The sequence below is a fragment of the Leucoraja erinacea genome, chromosome 10 (assembly GCF_028641065.1).
Source record: "Leucoraja erinacea ecotype New England chromosome 10, Leri_hhj_1, whole genome shotgun sequence".
In the NCBI taxonomy this organism is placed as follows: domain Eukaryota; kingdom Metazoa; phylum Chordata; class Chondrichthyes; order Rajiformes; family Rajidae; genus Leucoraja; species Leucoraja erinaceus.
In genome coordinates, this window is record NC_073386.1 from 32,282,063 (window position 1) to 32,303,863 (window position 21,801).

Below are 21,801 nucleotides of genomic sequence, written 5' to 3' on the forward strand. Positions count from 1 at the left end.
CCGCTGAGTTACTCCAGCATTTTGTGTCTATCTTCAATTTTCTTGGACCCGCTCAGGGAGTAGAGGTGGGGGCGGATCCGGACCGCAATGGCCGTGAGCCCCAGGCCGAGCTCAGCAATCGTTTGCCTGCACCTGCTGCTGTTGAAGGTGAGTCATTGCGTCGCGCCAGGGTCTTGGGCCTGTCCCACTTTGGCCGTTGGCGCGCGGAGATTTCGTTCGCTATAAAAATTTCAGAGCCCCGCGCAATGTAGCGCACAATTACAGAGCTTCTCAGTGGGACCGGCCCCGCGCGGCCATACGATGCCCGTGCGCCTCAAAGTGACCACGAGGTCGCGTAATTTGCGTGCCAAGAATGCGTAAGTGGGACAGGCCCTTAACACTCTCCTACACACATTTGGAACAATTTACAATTTATACTCACTCCAATTAGCCTACAAAAAACACACAGAGGTTATGGGATATTTACAAAGCAACTGTAGTCACTTGGAAAGCAGCAACTCGACCCGTCCACCGTGCCATCCTTTTGTTGAATAGGAAAATCTAAGTGCCTTATGAGTGATCATGGGCAACAGATGCAAGCAAGACTGGGCTTTTAAATTCGGCCCTTTGATTTTTGTTGCCACATACTGGTTGGCTCCTCATGGTCAAGAATGGAGAGTTCAGGATATTGGAACTTGATCAAGCTGAAGGGCCTGTCGCCGTGCTTTATAGCTCTGTGTCTCCATGGCAATAATCCTTTTATCAGAAATGGAAAAAAATGAAACACCAAACCTGTTTTAAGTTGCAGTGAAGGGGAGAGTACAAAGGAACTGTCTGCTAGAAGGGTGGATACCAACATTGCCCAGGTAACTAATTTTGGTGTCAGCACTTGGAAACAGAAAAGTTACGATAAAGCTGTCAAATTAACTTAATAGTTACTGGAAATCTATAAAAAAAAGAAATGCTTGCCAAAATTCATTTCATTTTTCCTCTCTGAGTTCTGGCAATTGATGTGCTCTTCATTTTACAATTACATGTTTTATTCCCCTCCAACTGCTGGCACTAAAAGTGATTGTTACCTGGACAACCTTTGTATTCCTTCTATCAGATACTTCTTTGTTCTTTCTATTTTCCGCCTCTCTGTAATTAAAAACACCCAAGTTGTCTCACTTTTCCAGTTTTGTGAAACTGAATATCAAGAGGGTTATTCATTTACTTATTCAACAGAGGAGACCATTTATATCATTTAGTCCAATAGTACAATCCCATCAGTTCTAGTCTCCTCTTAGTTCATTGTAGCCCTGCAATTTATTCTCGCTCACAGACCTACCAATTCCCGTTGCTTCCCTTACCACTTACCCATACAAAGTGGTAAGTTCCAGTAGGTGGAACCTCACACAGCCAGGAAAGAGAAGCAATCTCTACTCAGACAAGTCAGGATGGAACCCAGGTCACTGAAGCTGCAAGGCAGCAGTGCTGCCAGCTGCATTATTGTGCTGCCTGGGGAACTTTGTGGCACGGCATGAGTCGCTGGTTTGTGCTGAAGTCCTCAAGAACTGTGGGAGCACTTGACCATAAGCCTGGTGACATTGTAGGAGCTGGTCGACACAATGAAGCTACAATGGTACCAGTCCATCATCATTATTTCTGAGCAAGTGTTCTCTAGTTACCATTGGAGACAAGTGTGCCTTTAGCACTGCACTCATCTGCGGTGCTGCACCCTGCTGTGCAATACATTCTAAGTCATGATGCAGATGTTATGTGTAGATTCTTCCAACACGTGCACCTTTAGCTTCATATGAAAATCATGCATCAGGTTCAAGCTCTTAAGTTAGGATAAATGCTTGTGCATTGAACAATAATTTAAAAGTCTTTCAGTACAAGTGTTGTCTCCCTTCTATCTGCTAACGTATGGAATACTTTTCAGGCATACAACCAATGATGTGTTTTTAAAATGTGGTCACTTCTATACAATAAGCAGCAAACTTGCAGAAACGCAGAGTTGTTTCTAGACCATTCTAGGTGAGGAGAATGGAGTTGTGGTCTCACTACCATCCACTGCCTCAGGTATGAGGCGTTCAGGAACCCTTTACAGAAAGAGTGGGTTCACTTTATGTGGACTTCAGTCATGGCCAAATTGAGGGTGTCCAATATTTGGGGGTCTGTTGCTGTGAAGAAACAACCAGATTTTCCAAAAATCTGCAATGGTTTGGGCATAGAAGGATAGTCATGCTGCTTAGTGAGTTTTATATGTAGCTACAGTGGCTTGCAAAAGTATTCATACCCCTTGAACTTTTCCACATTTTGTCACGTTACAACCACAAACGTAAATTTATTTTATTGGGATTTTATGTGATAGACCAACACAAAGTGGTGCATAATTGTGAAGTGGAAGGAAAATGATACATGGTTTTCAAATTTCAATTACAGCTGCAAGTCTTTTGGGGTATGTCTCTACCAGCTTTGCACATCTAGAGACTGAAATTTTTTCCATTCTTCTTTGTAAAATAGCTCAAGCTCAGTCAGATTGGATGGAGAGCGTCTGTGAACAGCAATTTTCAAGTCTTGCCAGAGATTTTCAATTGGATTTAGGTCTGGACTTTGACTGGGCCATTCTAACACATGAATATCCATTGTAGCTCTGGCTGTATGTTTAGGGTCGTTGTCCTGCTGGAAGGTGAACCTCCGCCCCAGTCTCAAGTCTTTTGCAGACTCTAACAGGTTTTCTTCCAAGATTGCCCTGTATTTGGCTCCATCCATCTTCCCATCAACTCTGACCAGCTTCCCTGTCCCTGCTGAAGAAAAGCATCCCCACAGCATGATGCTGCCACCACCATGTTTCACAGTGGGGATGGTGTGTTCAGGGTGATGTGCAGTGTTAGTTTTCCGCCACACATAGCGTTTTGCATTTAGGCCAAAAACTTCAATTTTGGTCTCATCTGACCAGAGCACCTTCCTCCACATGTTTGCTGTGTCCCCCACATGGCTTGTGGCAAACTGCAAACGGGACTTCTTATGGCTTTTTTTCAACAATGGTTTTCTTCTTGCCACTCTTCCATAAAGGCCCGATTTGTGGAGTGCACGACTAATAGTTGTCCTGTGGCCAGATTCTCCCACCTGAGCTGTGGATCTCTGCAGCTCCTCCAGAGTTACCACGGGCTTCTTGGCTGCTTCTCTGGTCAATGCTCTCCTTGCCCGGCCTGTCAGTTTAGGTGGACGGCCATGTCTTGGTAGGTTTGCAGTTGTGCCATACTCTTTCCATTTTCGGATGATGGATTGAACAGTGCTCCGTGAGATGTTCAAAGCTTGGGATATTTTTTTATAACCTAACCCTGCTTTAAACTTCCCCACAACTGGATTTTATTTAGGGGTATCAGAGTAAAGGGGGCTGAATACTTTTGCACGCCACACTTTTCAGTTTTTTATTTTGTAAAAAGATTTGAAAACCATGTATCATTTTCCTTCCACTTCACAATTATGCGCCACTTTATGTTGGTCTATCACATAAAATCCCAATAAAATACATTTATGTTTGTGGTTGTAACGTGACAAAATGTGGAAAAGTTCAAGGGGTATGAATACTTTTGCAAGCCACTGTATATCAGCTTTTCACTCTAGATTATTTTTTACAGGATGAACACAACATGAATAATCTGCCGACAATGAAATGAAGCACAAAAAATTAGCCAGAATCATGGCAGAAACACTGCAAAGACAGATGGATAGTTTTGATAAACCTATAATTGCAAAGATATTCTGTTCAATTTTAATGGGAGCAGATGATTATTAGATTTAAATAATTTAAGAGGTCTTCCTCCATTTACACACGTTATTCAAAACAAGTTTTTTCATTAATTTCTTCAAAATAATACAAAGTGCTGACCTTTCAACCTGGCAGTTGCTATGGTAACTGAAGGCACACTTCAGAATACTATCCAATGTCATGAGGCTGACGTGGTGGTAGAGTTCCAAGGCATTATTTCCTTCCGCGCAAATTTGTTCCCATTTGTCCTATGCACACAGACACTTACTCAGCTTATTTAAAAAGACATCTTACAAATTTACCGTTAATATATTCTTAATGACCAACTGTCTGTCTGACCCTTTCCTCTGTTGTTTTTTTAGTATGTGTTAAATGAATGTTTTGGTATTCTTTAGATTGTTTTAAGTAGGGGAAGGGGGTTGGGGGAAACTTTTTCTTATCTCTTCCCTCGATGGAGATGCAATTTTTTTCTGTATCGTATCTCCGTCCGCACTGCGGCCTAACATCAAGGATTTGGCGGCCTTTGCCGGAGACCGATTTCGGGAGATCCACTGCAGGAGCTGTGGGACTTTAACATCGCGGAGTCAGCGGTCTCTGATCAGAGACCGACTTTGGGAACTCCTAGCCGCAGGAGCTTCGACCGCCCCGATGCGGGAGCTTCGATCGCCCCGACGCAGGAGCGTCGATCGCTCCGACACGGGAGCTTCAATCGCCCTGACACAACATGGGGGTTTTGACCGCTGGCTGTGGGAGCTTCGATCGCCCCGAAGGCGGGAGAAGAATGATGGAAGAAGATTGGACTTTATTGCCTTCCATCACAGTGAGGAATGTGGGGAGTCTGCTGTGGTGAATGTTTATGTTAACTTTTATGCAGTTGTGTGCCTTGTTGCTTTTTATGGTATGGCTGTATGGAAATTTGCATATCACTGTACCTTAATTGGTACACGTGACAATAAAAAACATTTGAAAACTTTGATACGAAAAACAACAACTTTATCTATCTTTCTGACTGGATTCGGACAGTGCCTGCATTGTTGACGAAGGTCAGAACCTCTGAATCTAGAGGATAAATAAAGGGAGATGCTCAGGTTGGTGCAGCTGCATCAGTGCCAACATCATTGCTACATACCATTTCCAAGGAACCAATTAACCAAGAATTAAATGCAATTTCAACATTGAGAGATAACATCCAGGTGGGGAACATATTTATTACAGAGGAGGGCTAGCTTTAGGTTAATTATTATCATGTGTACCAAGGGACAGTGAAAAGTTTTGTTTTGCATGCGATCCAATCAAATCAGATAATATTATACACAAATATAATCAAGCCATACTCAAGTGCAATAGATAGAGAAAAGGAAAGAACAATATAGATCTTAATGTTTTAGCGCACAGGTTCCAGTGACAAAATTCAACGTCTGTACAAGTACACACAATAAATGCAGAATGTGCACAAAAGACACAAAAAAATCAACATGGATACATGCAAGCATTCTTTTATCAAGAATAGATGGTTCTTCTTCTTCTGTTGTGTGGCGTGCACAGCCTAAAGTTGTAGGACAACTTGTTCTATTTGATCTTCCGTTTGTGCATGTCAAGTTGATTGCATTAGTCGAAACAGGGCGGACCACGTGAAGGTTGCAATCTTCCACCCCAAGAATGGATGGTTGTTTTCATTGGACTAAAAATCTGGCTTTGTTTTTTTGCTGAATTTCAGTGCAGAGAGTGCAGGGAAAGCACCACAGACAGTGCAGAGAAGGTTTACTGAATTCTGGGAGCAGCGGCTGGTATACGAAGAGAGGTTGATGACGTTGGGCCTATGCTCTGTCCTCATGCAGGATCGTGACCTGAAATATAAACTATCCCTTTGTCATTATAGATGCTGCCTGACCCATTGAATTTCTCTAGCAATTTGTTTTTTGATCCAGATTCCAACATCTGCAATCCCTTGTATCTCTCTTCTGATTTTGTTAGTCTTTCTCACCATTTTTTAAATGTTTTGAATGCATGCATTTGCATATCAAGTCACCACTATTGTAACCTGGCTTGGGAAATAACAATGGATTCAACAAGCTCCAAGCTTTACAACATAAATTTTCATTACAACAGTCACACGGCATCTAAAGGTACTCCATATGCTTGGTCAAAGGCAATGGGAGCACCCAACAGAAGAAATCAAGACCAGGGGTTAAATTCCAATGAGCTGATCACAGTGGCAACAATGATTACACAAGTAATTAAAGTGAATGAACCTTCAATTCATCTTACTTACTCAACATTTTCATTCCTCAATTCGTCAGACTGCAACATCAGATTTAGTTATCTCGTGACTCATGCCTAATAGTCATAACCTTACGTGCACCTTCACACACACATCACTGCAGGAAGCTCCATGCCTACCTCTCACAGCCTAAGCACACACCGTGCAGGCACATCACAGCACGCAACACCCACTCCAGCCTCTTGCAGAATAAGGAGGTACACGATGTGAAGCAGCCAAAGCAAGCCAGCAAAGAACAGCTGGTTCCTGCCTATCCCAGAGCTCTTGAGAGGTTTGTGATAATCTATACTAGGGTGCTACAAAATACAAAGTGCTGGAGAAACTCAACGGGTCAGACACCACCTGGATCAGAGGCCTTCTTCAGACTGATAGGGCGGAGAAAGCGGGAAAACAGGGGTGGGGGCAGGACAATCCTGGCCAATGATAGATGGAAATAGGTGAGGGGGGTGATATTGGCGAAAGGTGGGGTTAGGATCGTGTAGATGAGTGGAGTACATGACAAAGGCTATTGGTGCAAATGGGAGAAAAAGGTATCAGGTAGAGGTAGAGTGAAATGTGAAGACAGAGGGAGGGATGTGGCTTAAAGAGAACAGGAGGAAGGGGAAAGTCGAGTGGATAAAAGGGAAATGAATATCTTGGGGATGGGAGGAATGTGTGAAGGAGAGGAAAGGAGCAGTGACTAGGGTGTTTTGTGAAATAGAGTTTGCATTGGTGTTGGGGGGTATGGAAAAGATAGGTGGTTATTACTTGAAATTGGGGAATTTAAAGTTCGTACTATTGTGTTGCGAGTTACCCAGGAAGAATATGTGCTATTCCTCCAGTTAACGTGTTTTGCGTATCCAATATTTCTTCCATTTTACTGTATTTTGAGATATAATTGATCCCTACTCATCGCTCATCTTTTACCCCACAACTCTTCTTATTTTCAATACCTGATGGTGTAAGCGTGCAGTACCTCTTGATTTTCCTGTACTACAAACTGACCAAATGTGGTATAAAGTCCTTATAGAAACGTACAAAATTCTTAAGGGGTTGGACAGGCTAGATGCAGGAAGATTGTTCCCGATGTTGGGGAAGTCCAGGACAAGGGGTCACAGTTTAAGGATAAAGGGGAAATCTTTTAGGACCGAGATGAGAAAAACATTTTTCACACAGAAAGTGGTGAATCTCTGGAATTCTCTGCCACAGAAGGTAGTTGAGGCCAGTTCATTGGCTATATTTAAGTTAGATGTGGCCCTTTTGGCTAAAGGGATCAGGGGGTATGGAGATAAGGCAGGTACAGGATACTGAGTTGGATGATCAGCCATAATCATATTGAATGGCGGTGCAGGCTCGAAGGGCCGAATGGCCTACTCCTGCACCTATTTTCTATGTTTCTATGACCCACTTCCTTGTCTTATCAAAGCACCGTAACCTGCTAGCTAGTAAGAAGTCAGGTTCGAAGACACACTGCCCCATGATTCCATTCAAAGTTACTGTGGTGGGAGTTACGTCTGGTGAGACACCACCAGAATGACCAGCTGCCAGAAGCCAGGGCAACGGGGGACTGTGTTCAAATATTCTGCAGCAGAGGACTCAGCTTGGAGCTTTAACGGGGGCAGGGTGAGAAGAACATTGCCGTGGAATTAAAAAAGCTGAGGCAGGACTGTCAAAAGCCTCTCAATAGATTCAAGGAGTTGAGGAATCAGGAAGAGACTAGAGGGCATTGCTTTAAGGTGAAAGGGGCAAAGCTCGAGGATATATGCGGACAAGTTTTTTTTGTACACAAAGAGTGCCTGCAACTCAGCACCAGGGATGATAGTGGAGGCATTTAAAAGGCTTTTAGATATGCAGAAAATGGAGGGATATGGATCATGTGCAGACAGAGGAGATTAGTTTAACTTGACATCATTTTAGGCACGGATGATATGGGTCGAAGCTGGCATGTTCCTGTGCTGTACTGTTCTATGTTCTACATTCAGGCACAAATTTGACGTAGGGATTTTTTACCACATTTGGAACTAATTTTTCCGGTTCATAACTATGGGTATGAGAGAGCATTTTGGGGACAGTTTGTGGGAAAGTACTAGATTTGGGTTGGGTAAATACAATATATTTGGCAGGAGCTATATTAAGTAACTTAGGAGCAGTTGTCACCAGGCATGTCCATATCTGACATGTTCCAATAAGGAGGAAAGACAAAGATAGCAAGGTAAGGGAACTTGCTGAAAGTGGTCGTAAATTTGACCAAAAAGAAAGCAAATATAAAATTTAGGAAGATTAAATCAGACAAGCGAACATACCAGCATGGTTTTGGTTGAATCAGCAACCAGCTTCACATATGGCTTCAAAACATCATAGTGAAATCCAGGTGTTAATAGTCTTCGATGACGGAACCACTTCTGCCCCGAACTCACCAGCAAGCCTTCACCTGGAAATCAAACACTTTACTCCTGAAGATCATCAGCATTTAAATTATAGATTTTCCACTTCTCTCAACTCACCTTGAGTTTTGCTATGATTCTCTAAGCAAATGTACTATGATCTACAAATCACAAAGACCAAGTTTAATTCACTGATCTCTGCTGAAATTAATTGATCTGTTGGATTGATGTTCAAAATGTTTCTAATTTGCTCAGTGGTCTTGAAGAAAAAATGACTATTCCCAAATCCAAGAGAATTTAGATGAGATTGGATGTACCCTGACTAAACAATCACCGAGTTTGGTGGGATAGTTCCATATAGACAAGGCATATATGGGAAACTGCGAAACAAAAACATGGAACATGACCATAATTTTGCTTTACAATATCTGGAGCAACCTCCAGCTAAAAACCGACTGATATAAAATGTGTTAAAAATCAGTTCCCCCAGAATCTGATGGTTAAGAGACAAATCTAACCCAGATATTCTATACAGATGTAATAAATAGCAACTGACCAATTGTTGGACCACAGGATTGTCCCAGCACCCTTGTGCTTGGGAGGGAATATAGATTGGGATGAATATAGATCTGGAAACAGGCCCTTTGACCCAATTTGCACACATTGACCAACATACCCCATCTACACTCGTTCCACCTGCCTGCATTTGGCCTATATCCCATTCAACTAGTCATATCCATGTACCTGTCAACATGTTTCTTAAAAGTTGCGTTGGTACCTGCCTCAACTACTTTCCCACAGTTCATTCCATACACCCACCACCTATTGTGAAAATAAATTAACCTCAGGTGCCTATTAAATCTTTCCCCTCTCACCTTAAACCCATGTCCTCGTTCTCCATTCCCTTATTCTGGGCAAAAGACTCTGTGCATTTGCCTGGTCTATTCCGACTTCTAAGCAGGTTATGTTGAAAAAGGCAAGTTGTGAAAAGTTAGGCAAGAATGAGAATTGGCTTTGCTGCTAATGGTCACAGTCAGTGGTTGGAGTTATTCTATACATTCCCAAGCTTCTACTGACATGAATTTTCATTAATGGTCACAGTCATGATTGAGTAAGGAACTGCTGCTGAGGCGAGGAGCCAGAAGGTTGCTGATGCCCATGGATCAGTAACCAAACCAAGGGCAGTCACGGTGGCGCAGCGGTAGAGATGTTGCCTTATAGCAAAATGCAGTGCCAGAGACCCAGGGTTTGATCCCGACTACGGGTGCTGTCTATATGGAGTTTGTACGTTCTCCCCGTGATCTGCGTGGGTTTTCTCCGGGATCTTCGGTTTCCTCCCACATTCGTTCAGGTTTGTAGGTTAATTGGCCTGATTAATTGGCTTGCTAAAATGTTAAAAAAATTGTCCAGTGCTGAGTGAGGCTCTACCTAGAGCTTTTCAGCGTACTACATCCAGGTCCAGATCCAGAAACACCAAGTCACAAGAATGCTCAGCTGAATTTAAAAAGTATATTGATAAGAGAGAGCCTCTCCCCAAGTGTTCTGCCTAGGAGTGACACCTTGACTAGGGTGGATGATAACTACTTCCCCATGGCATGGAAAATATATGTGCGGGGGGAGAGAGAGACCGCTTCCCGCAACGCGACTTCTCCAGCCCGTGTCGCGGGGTTGGAACGACCCGGAGCGGGGACGTACATCGCCCGGCGCGGCTTCATGGCCGTGGGACATTCCAGCGCCTGCCGGGGGCTCCAACTTTGTGACATTTAGACCGGGAGCGGGGCCGTAAATCGCCCGGCACGGCCTAAAATGGCCGTGGGACTTATCATCGCCCACCTGGGGCTTGGATATCGGGAGAGACATGGAGAACAGGGGAGAGAAAAGACTTTGCCTTCCATCATGGATGGATGTTTGTGTGAATTAAATTGTGTGTATGTCTAGGAAATTGTCTTTGTTTGTATGGCTGTGGAAACAGAATTTCGTTTGAGCCTCACTGGGGCTCAAATGACAATAAATTGTATTGTATTGTATTGTATTGTATATGGTAACCCGTGTTATTAAATTGTTGAGAGTATCCAACTTGAATGAAGGCAGAAAGAGAGAGAAAATGAACATTTCCAGATACTATGTCTTAATGAACATCCTGTCAACACTATTCATTTTAAACCATTATCGTCAAATTCACATTTGAAAATGCACATCAACCTATGACTGTGGAAGACTCTGGATAACAGGTTTTATAACTGCCAAAGAAATAGAAATATAGAAGTAACTAGACTGTGGGACCCATTGGGTCCCATGTTCACACGGGAGGGCTGGTTCCCCAACGCAATATTCCACTTCTCCACCAATTCCAATATTGGTGGCCATCGAATTCAAGTGCAGGTTCATACCACTTCAAGCAGGGTGCAAGGCCAATGAATTCAAGTGCAGTTTCATACCACTTCAAGCAGGGTCCAAGTCCACCAAAGTCAAGTGCAGTTTCATGCCACTTCACACAGGGTGCAAGGCCACAAAATTCAAGTGCAGTTTGATACCACTTCAAGCAGGGTGCAAGGCCACTAAATTCAAGTGCAGTTTCATACCACTTCAAGCAGGGTGCAAGGCCACCAAATTTACATGCAGTTTCATACCATTTCATGCAGGGTGCAAGGCCACCAAATTTAAATGCAGTTGCAACCTAGATGTTGGGAGAAGGGGGATAGTGCGGAAAAAGGGGATGATGGTGGTAAAGAGATGCTGAGTAAGGGTATTCTGTGAGGGACAGTTGAGAGCTATGATGGTTGAGAGAGAAGCAACTGACAGCCACTGAGGAAGTGCTAAAATCATTCATTGTGGATGAAGGAGTGTGAATTTTTGGAAGCCAAAATTCTCACCAAAGATATTTTGAATCTTTAGTCTTGTTCAATGGGGCACGATATTGTACTGTTGCTAATGATAAGATTGACGTTACTTACCAATCCAGGGAATAATAAACTGGTACACCATGTCATCTTTTGGTGCTGTAATATATTTAAGCACAAGAGTACATATTACTTAATGAGAAGCAAAAAATAAAGTTTAAATGTCTCTCTACTATTGAAACACAATATGTTGTACACAAATAGAAATGCATTCACACACGCTAGACAAGCAGAATGTAAAATTAATATTTGGATTAACAGTGTAGGAAAAGTGCAATTTGGGCAGAATCTTTAAAACCAACTGTTGCAATACATCACTGTGCATAAGAACTCGACACTTGAATTAATGATTTTAGAGTCTGTAGAATGGAGAAAATAGTGCTTCGAAGCAATTTCAAAAGAATGAATGCTAGTACAGGTGCACAACCTTTTATCCGAAAGCCTTGGGACCAGACACCTTTCGTAATTCAGAATTTGTCGGTCTTCGGAATGGAAATTTTTTTGCGTAGATTTTAATGGCTGGCTCAGTGGTAGAGTGCTCGGCTCATATCCGCAAGGTCGCGAGTTTGCGCCTTGATCCCGGCAGAAGAAGTTGGAGCGGGGCTGGGCTGGGCTGCTGCTGGCTGTGGGTCTCTGGGTTCTCCGTGCTTGCGGTGGGCCTGGTGGTCGACGTCCAATTGGTCCTGACGTCTCCGGTGACTGCACTTACCTGCAGCCATCGCCGTCATGAAGACAGTACAAAGCCCCCACGCCGGTGCAATGAGCGGGGAGCTGGAGAGGGGAGGGAAGGGGTCACACACATGGCCGGGAAGCAGAGGGGTGTAGGTGGGGTGAAACTGAAGGGAACGACAATCTGCTGCTGCCTGCACGCTGAGTTTAAAAGTTCCCATGCAAGACTCACGATACACTGTGTATCGTGTCTACCGTGGGAATTTTTTAACTCAGCGGGCAGGTAGCAGCAGATTGTCAATTATTAACCCTCCTGCGCAATATACTCTCACCTTCTCTTTTATGAATGGGGATTTAGTTCCCCTTTCTTCGAGGACCGACCGGAGGTTCCGCTGTCACCTCTGCGGGCCGCCCTCGGTGAACGTCCTGTCTCCCTGTCCCTGGGATAGTAGGGGGCGATCAAACAGCACAATACCCCCCTCCCCCTCCAACTCCAGAGGAATCCGCTCCCCGATGGGCCGCTACGGCGACAAGTGGCAGTTCGCCCACAGCCCGAGCTGCCGACCCCAAGAACAAGAAGTACCTTCCACACTATCAGCTTCTGCCCATACACTGCGTGTTCCTCTGAAGTTGGAACGGGGCTGGGCTGGAGTTGCTGATCTGGGATCTCCGTGCTTGCAGTGGGCCTGGGGGTCGGTGTCCCGATGAGAGGACGCAGCTCGGGCTGTGGGCGAACTGCCACTTGTCGCCGTAGTGGCCCATCGGGGAGCGGCTTCTGGTGGTCCTGACGTCTCCGGCCAGTTTGCAGTTTTCCTCTGGAGTTGGAACGGGGCTGGGCTGCTGCTGGCTGTGGGTCTCTGGGATTTCCGTGCTTGCAGTGGGCCTGGGGGTCGGTGTCCCGTTGGTCCTGACGTCTCCGGTGACTGCACTGCGCTGCTAGAATCGCCGACGTGAAGACAGTGCAAAGCCCCCGCGCCGGTGCAATGGGTGGGGAACTGGAGAGGGGAGGGAAGGGGTCACACACATGGCCGGGAAGCAGAGGGATGTAGGTGGGGTGAAACTGAAGGGAGCGACAATTTGCTGCTGCCTGCACGCTGAGTTAAAACGTTCCCACGCAAGACTCACGATACACTGTGTATCGTGTCTACCATGGGAACTTTTTAACCCAGCGGGCAGGCAGCAGCATATTGTCAATTATTAACCCTCCCGCGCAATATACCCTCACCTCTTTTATGAATGGGGATTTAGTTCCCCTTTCTTCGAGGACCGACCGGAGGTTCCGCTGGCACCTCTGCGGGCCGTCCTCGGTGAACGTTTTCAAGGACCTTTTTTCAAGGACTGAAAAAATGTCGCTATTCGGAGGTTTTCGTTATTTGGATCATCGGATAAAAGGTTGTGCACCTGTAATATTTTTTTTTCCATTTGTTTTCTGATTGTCAATGCATTTTGATAAAGCTGACTGAATGTGTTTTCAAAGGAACAGTTTCTGTAGCTGTGTAACTAAGAAACTGAGTATAGAATATGAGAAAAGAGCATAGAATATAGAAAAATATAGCCCAGGAACATGCCCTTTTGCAAACAATGTCTGTGCTGAACATGATGCCAAGATAAACTAATTGTATCTGTCTACATGTGATCCATGCCACCATTCTCTGCATATGTGTGTGCCAATCTAAAAGCCTCTCAAATTCCACTATCTACTCCACCACCACCCATATAAAAAACTTGCCCCGCACATCTCCTTTAAACTTTGCCCCTCTCACCTTGACTCACTATGCCCGCTGGTCCTTGACATTTCCATGAGGCGTCCCTCTAACAAAATAATCCAAGTTTGTCCAACCTCCCCTTGTAGCTAATAACCCCTAATACAAGCATTGGCATACATTCTGGTAACAAACCTCTTAGAATCAGTATATCTTTCAAACTAATTTAATGAACAGTTGACATCTACATTTCCTAATAAAACTCAGAATAATGTCCTTTTTATATAGAATTAATAGGTAGAAATTTATCCTTCATGATGCATACTACAGGAAATCCCAATAAGCTCACTGTGTATAGTGCGCAGAGACAAATGTAATGGAAAAAGCAGGATATATAATGGAGAAACTGCAGATGCTGGTTTACACAATACGACACAAGGTACTAGAGTAAAGGGCTTGTCCCACTTGGGCATCATTTGCGCGTCATCCTAAAAATTGGTTGTCACGTCATGACGCGCGCATGATGCGTGGTGAGGCGTGATGGTGTATGCAGTGACACGCGGTAACGCGCCGTACCCCAGGATTTTGCAATGCTCAAAATCGTCATGCGCCACCTGCGTGACGTAACCTTGCGCATGCTGACGTACTGACGACGTACGTATAGCTCGCGATGATGCATGGTTACGCACGGTGACGCACGAATGTTGCCTATGTTAATTTATTCTGCATCCCCTTGCGTCAATGTCCGTAATGATGTGCCGCCTGTACACCGGTCGGCGCGCCATTTGCGTGTCATTAGAGCGCCGCACCACGTGACCACCCGGGTATAAAGCGCGCGTAGTTTTGACATTTTTTCACTGGGTAAATCCTTGCCATGGAGATCGGACTAAATACGAACGACATTGCAAATGGTTCCCAAAAGAAGCAGGGCCCTCAAGAGCACTTGGCGAGCGACTGTCGTACTGCTAGATGATTATTGCACAATTGTCGCGCGTCAGTCACTACTGGCTTGTCACGTAAATGACGCCCAAGTGGAACCCTTAACTCAGCATGTCAGGCAGTACCTCTGGGGGATGCTTTGGGTTGGGAGACTTCAGACTTTTTATGATGGGGTTGGAAGAAATCTAGAAGAGAGGAGGGGCAACACAAAGCTTGGCAGGCAATAAGTTGATACAGGTGAAGGGAGTTTTAGATAGGCGGATGGTAGGACAAAGGCCAGGGATGAGTCACAAGGATTGAAGAGTTCAAATTGTGAAGCTAGAGGAATGTAGGTGGAAGGGGAGAAATAGGCATGGGTTCAGGTGTGGAACAGGAGGGGAAGAGGAAGAGGGAGAGGAGGGTTTTGGAGAATTCAATGTTCATACCATTGGGATGCAAGCTACCCAAGTGGAATGTGACATGTGGTGGATATGAGGGGGATTGGGAAGTGGAAATGAAATGGTTAGCAACTGGGTTATCCAACCGGCCAAGCCTACCCTCATGTACAAGAGGTCACATTGGGAACACTGGATGCAGTAAGAGGTTAGAGGAGATGCACACTGGCGATGGAGGAGGCCCAGGAAAGAAACGTCAGAATGGGAATGGAAGAGGAGTTGAAATGGGTAGCAACCCGCAGAGTCAGCAGGCCTAGTCTACACTTTGCCACGCCGATGTATAAGAGGTCACATCGGACACACTGTATGTAGTACATAAGGTTAGAGGAAGTGCACGTGAGCCTTTGTTTCACTTGGAAGGACTGCTGGGGTTCCTAGATGGAGGTGAATGAGGTATAGGGACAGGTGTTACATCTTCTGCAGTTGTAAGGGAAAGTACCTGAGGAGGGGATTTATTGGGTAGGAAGGAATGGGTGAAACAAGGAAATTTGGAGAGAGTGGTCTCTGTGGAAGGTGAAACGGGGTGGGAATGGGAAGTTGGTGCTGTCCTGCGATCAAATTGGATGTGACGGAAATGTCAGAGTATGATCTGTTGAATGCGGAGGCTGGTGGGGCGAAAGGTGAGGACCAGGGGAGCTCTATTATTGTTCAGAAGAATGGGACACAGAGGAGATGTGGTTGAGGGATCCATTGATGACAGGAGGGGAGAAACCATGTTTATGAAAGAACGAGGACATCTCGGATGTCGTAGAATGGAAAGCCTCATGTGGAGCAGATGCGGCAGAAAGTGAGAGTAGGGGAAAGCATCGTTATAATGTATAGAGAAAATATAATAGACTGGCATGCATTCGATAACGCCTTTCAGTTCCATTTCAAACATCCTACGGTATTTTACAGCAACAAATTTTGAAGTAGTATTACTGTAGTACCTTGGGCAAATGGAACCACAAAATCACCCAGATAGAATTTGCCAATAACCAGATTTTGGCCAGGATTCTCTAGAGACATGCCAGCAATTTTCTGTAATTTCTCCATGTAACTTCCTCATACTCTATGCACAGATCCTACGCTCTCTCTTAACTATTTGGCATCAAAATCCTGGGTAAATTGCAATGGTGGACATTTCATTCAGTCTAGTGATGGAGTGCCATCTGTTGCAAATTGCTAGCAGTTACACTGTGAAATTTGCTCATGCAGTTATTGCAACTCTAGTTATTTTAATAAGCGAGTTCGGTATTCCGATAACCGCAAGGAATCATGAGATTTGATAAAGGTCATTTGGGGAAAAAAAGCAAACGCAGCACTGTATAAACTGTGTATAAATTGTCAATTATTCTACCAATGAATTAATCTAGAATTCTGTCAACTCAATAGCTTCCTTTCTTGTTCTGCTGTTCACACACTACTTACACAGTCCCAGTTCTAGTTCAGTTCATAATCTGCAATTATGAGATATTCAAAAATGTAAAGAATTTATTATTTTCATTTAATTCATAATGTGTTTGCTGCTGGAATAAGAAAATATTACTTGTGTTTGAAACATTTTCTTATCTTTATTCATAATTTATGTGTAAAAATATATTTAATCTGAGGCAGGCAGTGACTGTATCAGTGTGATGTAGGCTGATGCCTTACCTACAGGCGGTGTGAATGTACAAAGATTCGTCTCCGTGGAAAACTGAGTACAGGGTTGCCCCTGTAAAGGAACCACCAATCCGATATAAGACATTTAACTGCGAAATGCCTGCCCTTTAGTATTGGATAGATTGAGTGGAAGGTCGGTGGTGTTCCAAGTTTGCGGTGGTTGCGGTTCATTCCCCCAGCCATCTCGGCCAGTGCACGTAGACCAGCACAGTTCGCCAGCCCTTTTTAGCAGAGGCTCTTTGTGCAGGTGTTACCTGAAGACCAAAGGTTTTGTGGAGGTTCTGCATTAGGATCGGACACGCAGTGAGGCAGCGAGAGGGCTGTAAGATCAGATCAGCCCAGGTTGCCGAATGGCCGAATTTAATGGGTCATTATTAAACTGTTCGGTCTTTGCGGCATCGCCAGCTCTGTCTCTCCCTGATTCCCCACCCCAACTGTCGACAAAGTCTGACTGAGAAATGCTCCCACATACTACGGGTTGGCTCCGCGTTTGCCCACTCGCTGGGGCGGGCGCGCCTCCTTCAAAGAGAGCGAGAACAGGACCCGTTAGCTGGGGAGCTGCGACCCACCCCTGACTGAAGCCTCCAGTTTGGCTGTGGTGCAAGTGGATGCAAATTCTCATAATTAGATGACCACACAACTTGTGATTCATGTAAATCAATATCGAATTTGAATGATTGTGACTCGGGCTAATGCCAGGGATTTGATAATGACAAGGTCGTTCCAGACATTCTTGCGTTTTCAAGGCTGATGCTGTATTGAGTCCACAATTTAAATAGATACATTTGTGGATTTGTGCAGCCTGCAGTACGCTGTGGCCTACTGCTGACAAAGTTGACAGATACATTTATTTATAAATCTCATTGAAATTAATATGCAGGTCCGTACACGCAGCAGCTCAGCTGGCGAGAATGTTTTTCCCGAGTGAGCTTATACCTGGGCATGCGCAGCTGAAATATCAAACCCGCTTATTGAGAGTGTAGGATCGCACTGCAGATGCTGGTTTAAACCGTAGATACAAAAAGCTGGAGTAACTCAGCGGGACAGACAACCATTTTAGGCAATTTATATCTTTATAAAATTATGTATTTATTACTCTTTATTTATTCTTGTATTTTCTAGAGTATTAAAGTATAATTTTAATTGGTGTACATGATACTTAATTTTTGATAGTGTTGTGAATGCTGGTGAAGACACCGATGAGATTTTATAAGTCTGTGTAAATGTTCTCTGGTTTGTTTTATGTGGGGGTCGGGGGGGAAAGGGGTACTGCGTGTGTACGGACCTGAATATTAATTTCAATGAGATTTATAAATACATTTACCTGTCAGTTACTTACCTTGCCAGACGCGATGTTTCCAGGTCGGTTCTCCGGTTGCTCTGCAGCTTACCATCGATGGAGCTGGAGGCCTCCTCGGACTGACCTTGGGCCCCACCGCGGGGCGCGGACTTAATAATGGAGCCGATCCCTTGCCTGGGATCGCTCCAACCGCAGCCTGTGGACTTACCATCAAGAGCTCACAGTCGGGAGAGGCCAGTCGGGAGCTCCGACGAACACAATGGCTCGACCATCCCGGGCGCGGGTTCGATCGCCCAGAGCTGGGGAGCTGACATCCCCCGAATTCCTCGTATGTTGCAAAACATACTTGATTAATAAAGTATTATTGTGATTGTGATTGTGTGATTGATTGCTATTGTGAGATTGTCATTGGGAACATCCAAAACTAATTTTCTCCAATGTTAAATGCTCAATTATTACATGTAAACTCACTTTTATTCCCATTAAATTCTGTACAAAGACGCACAAAACAGTCTTGCAGAAAATAATATATGAAGTAAAAATTTCAAAACAGAAACTTGTAAATCAAAACTGTATTCCTCGAGTCTTTACAGCCACCTGTACATCAGATGGAATGAAAACATGTTTTATTTTCTGATTCATTTGATAGCTTTCAAAATTATTTTCTATTTATTGTGAATTGTATGTTCCAACTTTGCTTGATATTTTATAGACACAATATAATTGTGCTATTTTGTTATGGGTAGCATCATAGTACAATGAGTATGTTCATAATGACCACATTTATGACATTAGCACAACATTTCAAAATGAGTAGTCCTTTCCTTAATTTCTATTTTAGCTGACTCTGACATAAATCTCATTCATATTCATTGTGAAGTGTTGATGTCTACACTGAATTATTCAAGTACTTCGAATAATAACAAACAGCTATGTGTCAACTTACACCTGTAACCATTATTTTATGATGCTGTAGCACTATATTCTGCATTCTGGTATTTTTCTCTTTGCACCACTTGTGTATGGCTTGATTGTTCTCAAGTATAGTATGATTTGATTGGATAACATGCAAACAAAGTTTTAAACTGTATCATGGTTACGTGACAATAATACACAAATAAAGGATAGTCATATTTCCAAGAAAAGCTTTATTGTCATGGATGCGAGGAACTATTTCAGATTCAATTTTATGATTTTGTGGGAGTTTTCAACAATGACATTTCAGTGACATTATCAGATGGTTTCAGTTAATTTGAAATTTGTATTTTGTTTTTCTGAATTAGGGGAAAGTGAGAATACAGAATCATTTTTAGAGTGATGGCTGTCCCAGCAGGGAAATGCTATAGAGATAGACACAAAGTGTCAGAGTAACTCAGCAGGTCAGGCACTATCTCTGGAGAAAATGGATAGGTGACATTTTGGGTTGGGACCCTTCTTCAGACTGAAAGTGTGGGAGAGGGGGCCATGAAAAGCCTTTTCTTCTTTCCTCCAGTTCTCCCCACGCTCCCCGCACTTTCAGTCTTAAGAAGGGTCCCAACTCAAAACATCACTTGTCCGTTTTTTCCAGTGATGCTGCTTGACCTGCAGTTACTCCGGCGCTTTGTGTCTATGTTTAATATAAACTAACATCTGCAGTTCCTTCTTATTACCAACGCCATAGAGACTTTTATACATGCTGAAAACTTTGTTTTTTCTAGCGATCTAAATATTGTCTCGGAAACCCCAAAAGGTAAACAGGACGCTGGAACACGCAAATTAATCAAAAGACATTCGCAGTTTTGAATAACAGAACAAGTGGTCCCTTGCACCACACCATTAAAATATAAACTAAGGGCAGCGAGGTAAGCAGCGTTAGACCTAGTTAACTCGCCAAAGTACGTCTCCATTGTGTTTTCCTCTCGTAAAGATTTCATCTGGATACACAGTCCAAGATCACTGGAGGATAGAAATAGCAGATTTTCCGTTCTAACATTTTTCAGCAGATGGTGGATGATGATGGCACAAAATGCTGGAGTAACTCAGCGGGACAGGCAGCATCTCTGGAGAGAAGGAATGAGTGACATTTCGGTTCAGACCCTCTCTGTCCCCGAGAGAAGGAGCATCTGAGTGACATTTCGGTTTGTCAGTTCGGTACCACTCCCACCCCCCCCCCCCATATTACTCAGAAGTCTCTGTCCCGGCCTGATTACCAAAGCGCGGGCACATGCTACTCCAGCATTTTCCACTTGGGTAGTCTACCCAACAGAATCGAATTTAAAACCTACATCTGCAGTTCTTCCCTGTGCCCACATGTGCAACCATTTCTTTCTCCTTCCACACCTCTTCTATCCTTCTCAGGATTTTTCATCTCTGTCAGTATCGGTATGCACAACAATACTTTGCCCCCCAGGGCTTCTGAAATACAATGTTGAAAAAGGTACCACCAGACCCAACGCAGGTAGCTTTTGCCCCCAGCTTATATACCTCTGATAGCTGTTCACACCTTCATTCCCCATCTCCTCCCCTCTACTTCCCCGACTCCTTTTCTTCTTCTTTTGTTTATCTCTATATATTGTCCATCTGCCTTTGTTTCTTGACTCCATCCCTTTTGCTCCCATCCCCACATTCTGTGTAAACCATCACCCTTATGTTATGTGTGCACCACTGTGTGTTTTTTTTGAGTGGGTGTGTGTGTGTGTGTGTATATATATTATGTATGTGTGTGTGTGTGTGTGTGTGTGTGTGTGTGTGTGTGTGTGTGCGTGTGCGTGTGCATGTGCGTGTTTTAACAAGTGATTCACATCTCCTCGAAAACCCGACGTGGTAACAGTGAAATTTTTACATATTCCGGTAGAGATTTACCTCATGATTTCGAAACACCCTTCATCTGAAAATATGATTAATTATTTCCTGAGTTTTTTACTAAAATTGTTAACCAATCTGACACTTTTTTAAAATCTAACGTGCTGAAGCGAACTGGAAGCCCAGGGCTCTGGATTGAAGCCGTTGAACTCGTGATCAAGTCATGCAGCGCACTACGCTGGGCTCCTTTAAGTTCTACAACATGGTGGCGGCGGTTGTTATCGCAGCGCGGCCGCCAACAAGCGCAGAGGAAAAGTGGCCATGGCAGCTGTCACAGGGGACGACCTTCTCTGTCTTCCCTGCCCGATCGTCTGTCACGCCTGTGAGTGGCAATAGACAATAGATGCAGGAGTAGGCCATTTGGCCCTTCGAACCAGCACCGCCATTCAATGTGATCATGGCTGATCATCCCCAATCAGTACCCCGTTCCTGCCTTCTCCCCATATCTCCTGACTCCGCTATTTTTAAGAGCCCTATCTACTCTCTCTTGAAAGCATCCAGAGAACCTGCCTCCACCGCCCTCTGAGGCAGAGAATTCCACAGACTCACCACTCTCTGTGAGAAAAAGTGCTTCCTCGTCTCCGTTCTAAATGGCTTACCCTCGTGGAAGCCACGATCGGTCGGCCCTCCGCTGCTTTTCACGTCCTCAGATCGCTCAGTTCCATGCCGGCCGCAGCCTCGCTCGGGCCTGGCCCCTGGTGGGGGGGCCTGCTTTACAACCTGGGTAGGTGCTGCCTCTACCCCCACCCTCTCTACCCCCCTCCCCGGGGCGGAGAAAGAGAGAGGGTGAGGGGGTGGGGGGGGGGAGAGGGGGGAGGGAGAGGGCGGGTGGGGAGAGGGGGGAGGAGAAGGGGGGGAGGGGGGGTGAGGGGGGAGGTGGGGGGGAGAGAGGGGGGAGGAGAGGGGGAGGAGGGGGGGAGGAGGAGGGGGGGAGGAGGGAGGGAGGGAGGAGGAGAGGGGGGGGAGAGAGGGAGAAGAGAGGAGG

The 21,801-nt window shown here is 44.6% G+C and overlaps 1 protein-coding gene across 1 annotated transcript in view; it reads right to left on the minus strand.

The window, feature by feature from the left end:
• LOC129700996 (cytochrome P450 4B1) overlaps positions 1-21,801 on the minus strand; it is a 73,506-nt gene that overhangs the window by 45,493 nt on the left and 6,212 nt on the right. The window contains exons 3-5 of the mRNA XM_055641885.1: positions 11,341-11,385; positions 8,306-8,433; positions 3,863-3,990 (exon numbers count right to left, since the gene is read on the minus strand). Of these exons, the coding sequence (XP_055497860.1) occupies positions 3,863-3,990; positions 8,306-8,433; positions 11,341-11,385 (301 nt within the window). The remainder of the gene's footprint in view (positions 1-3,862; positions 3,991-8,305; positions 8,434-11,340; positions 11,386-21,801) is intronic.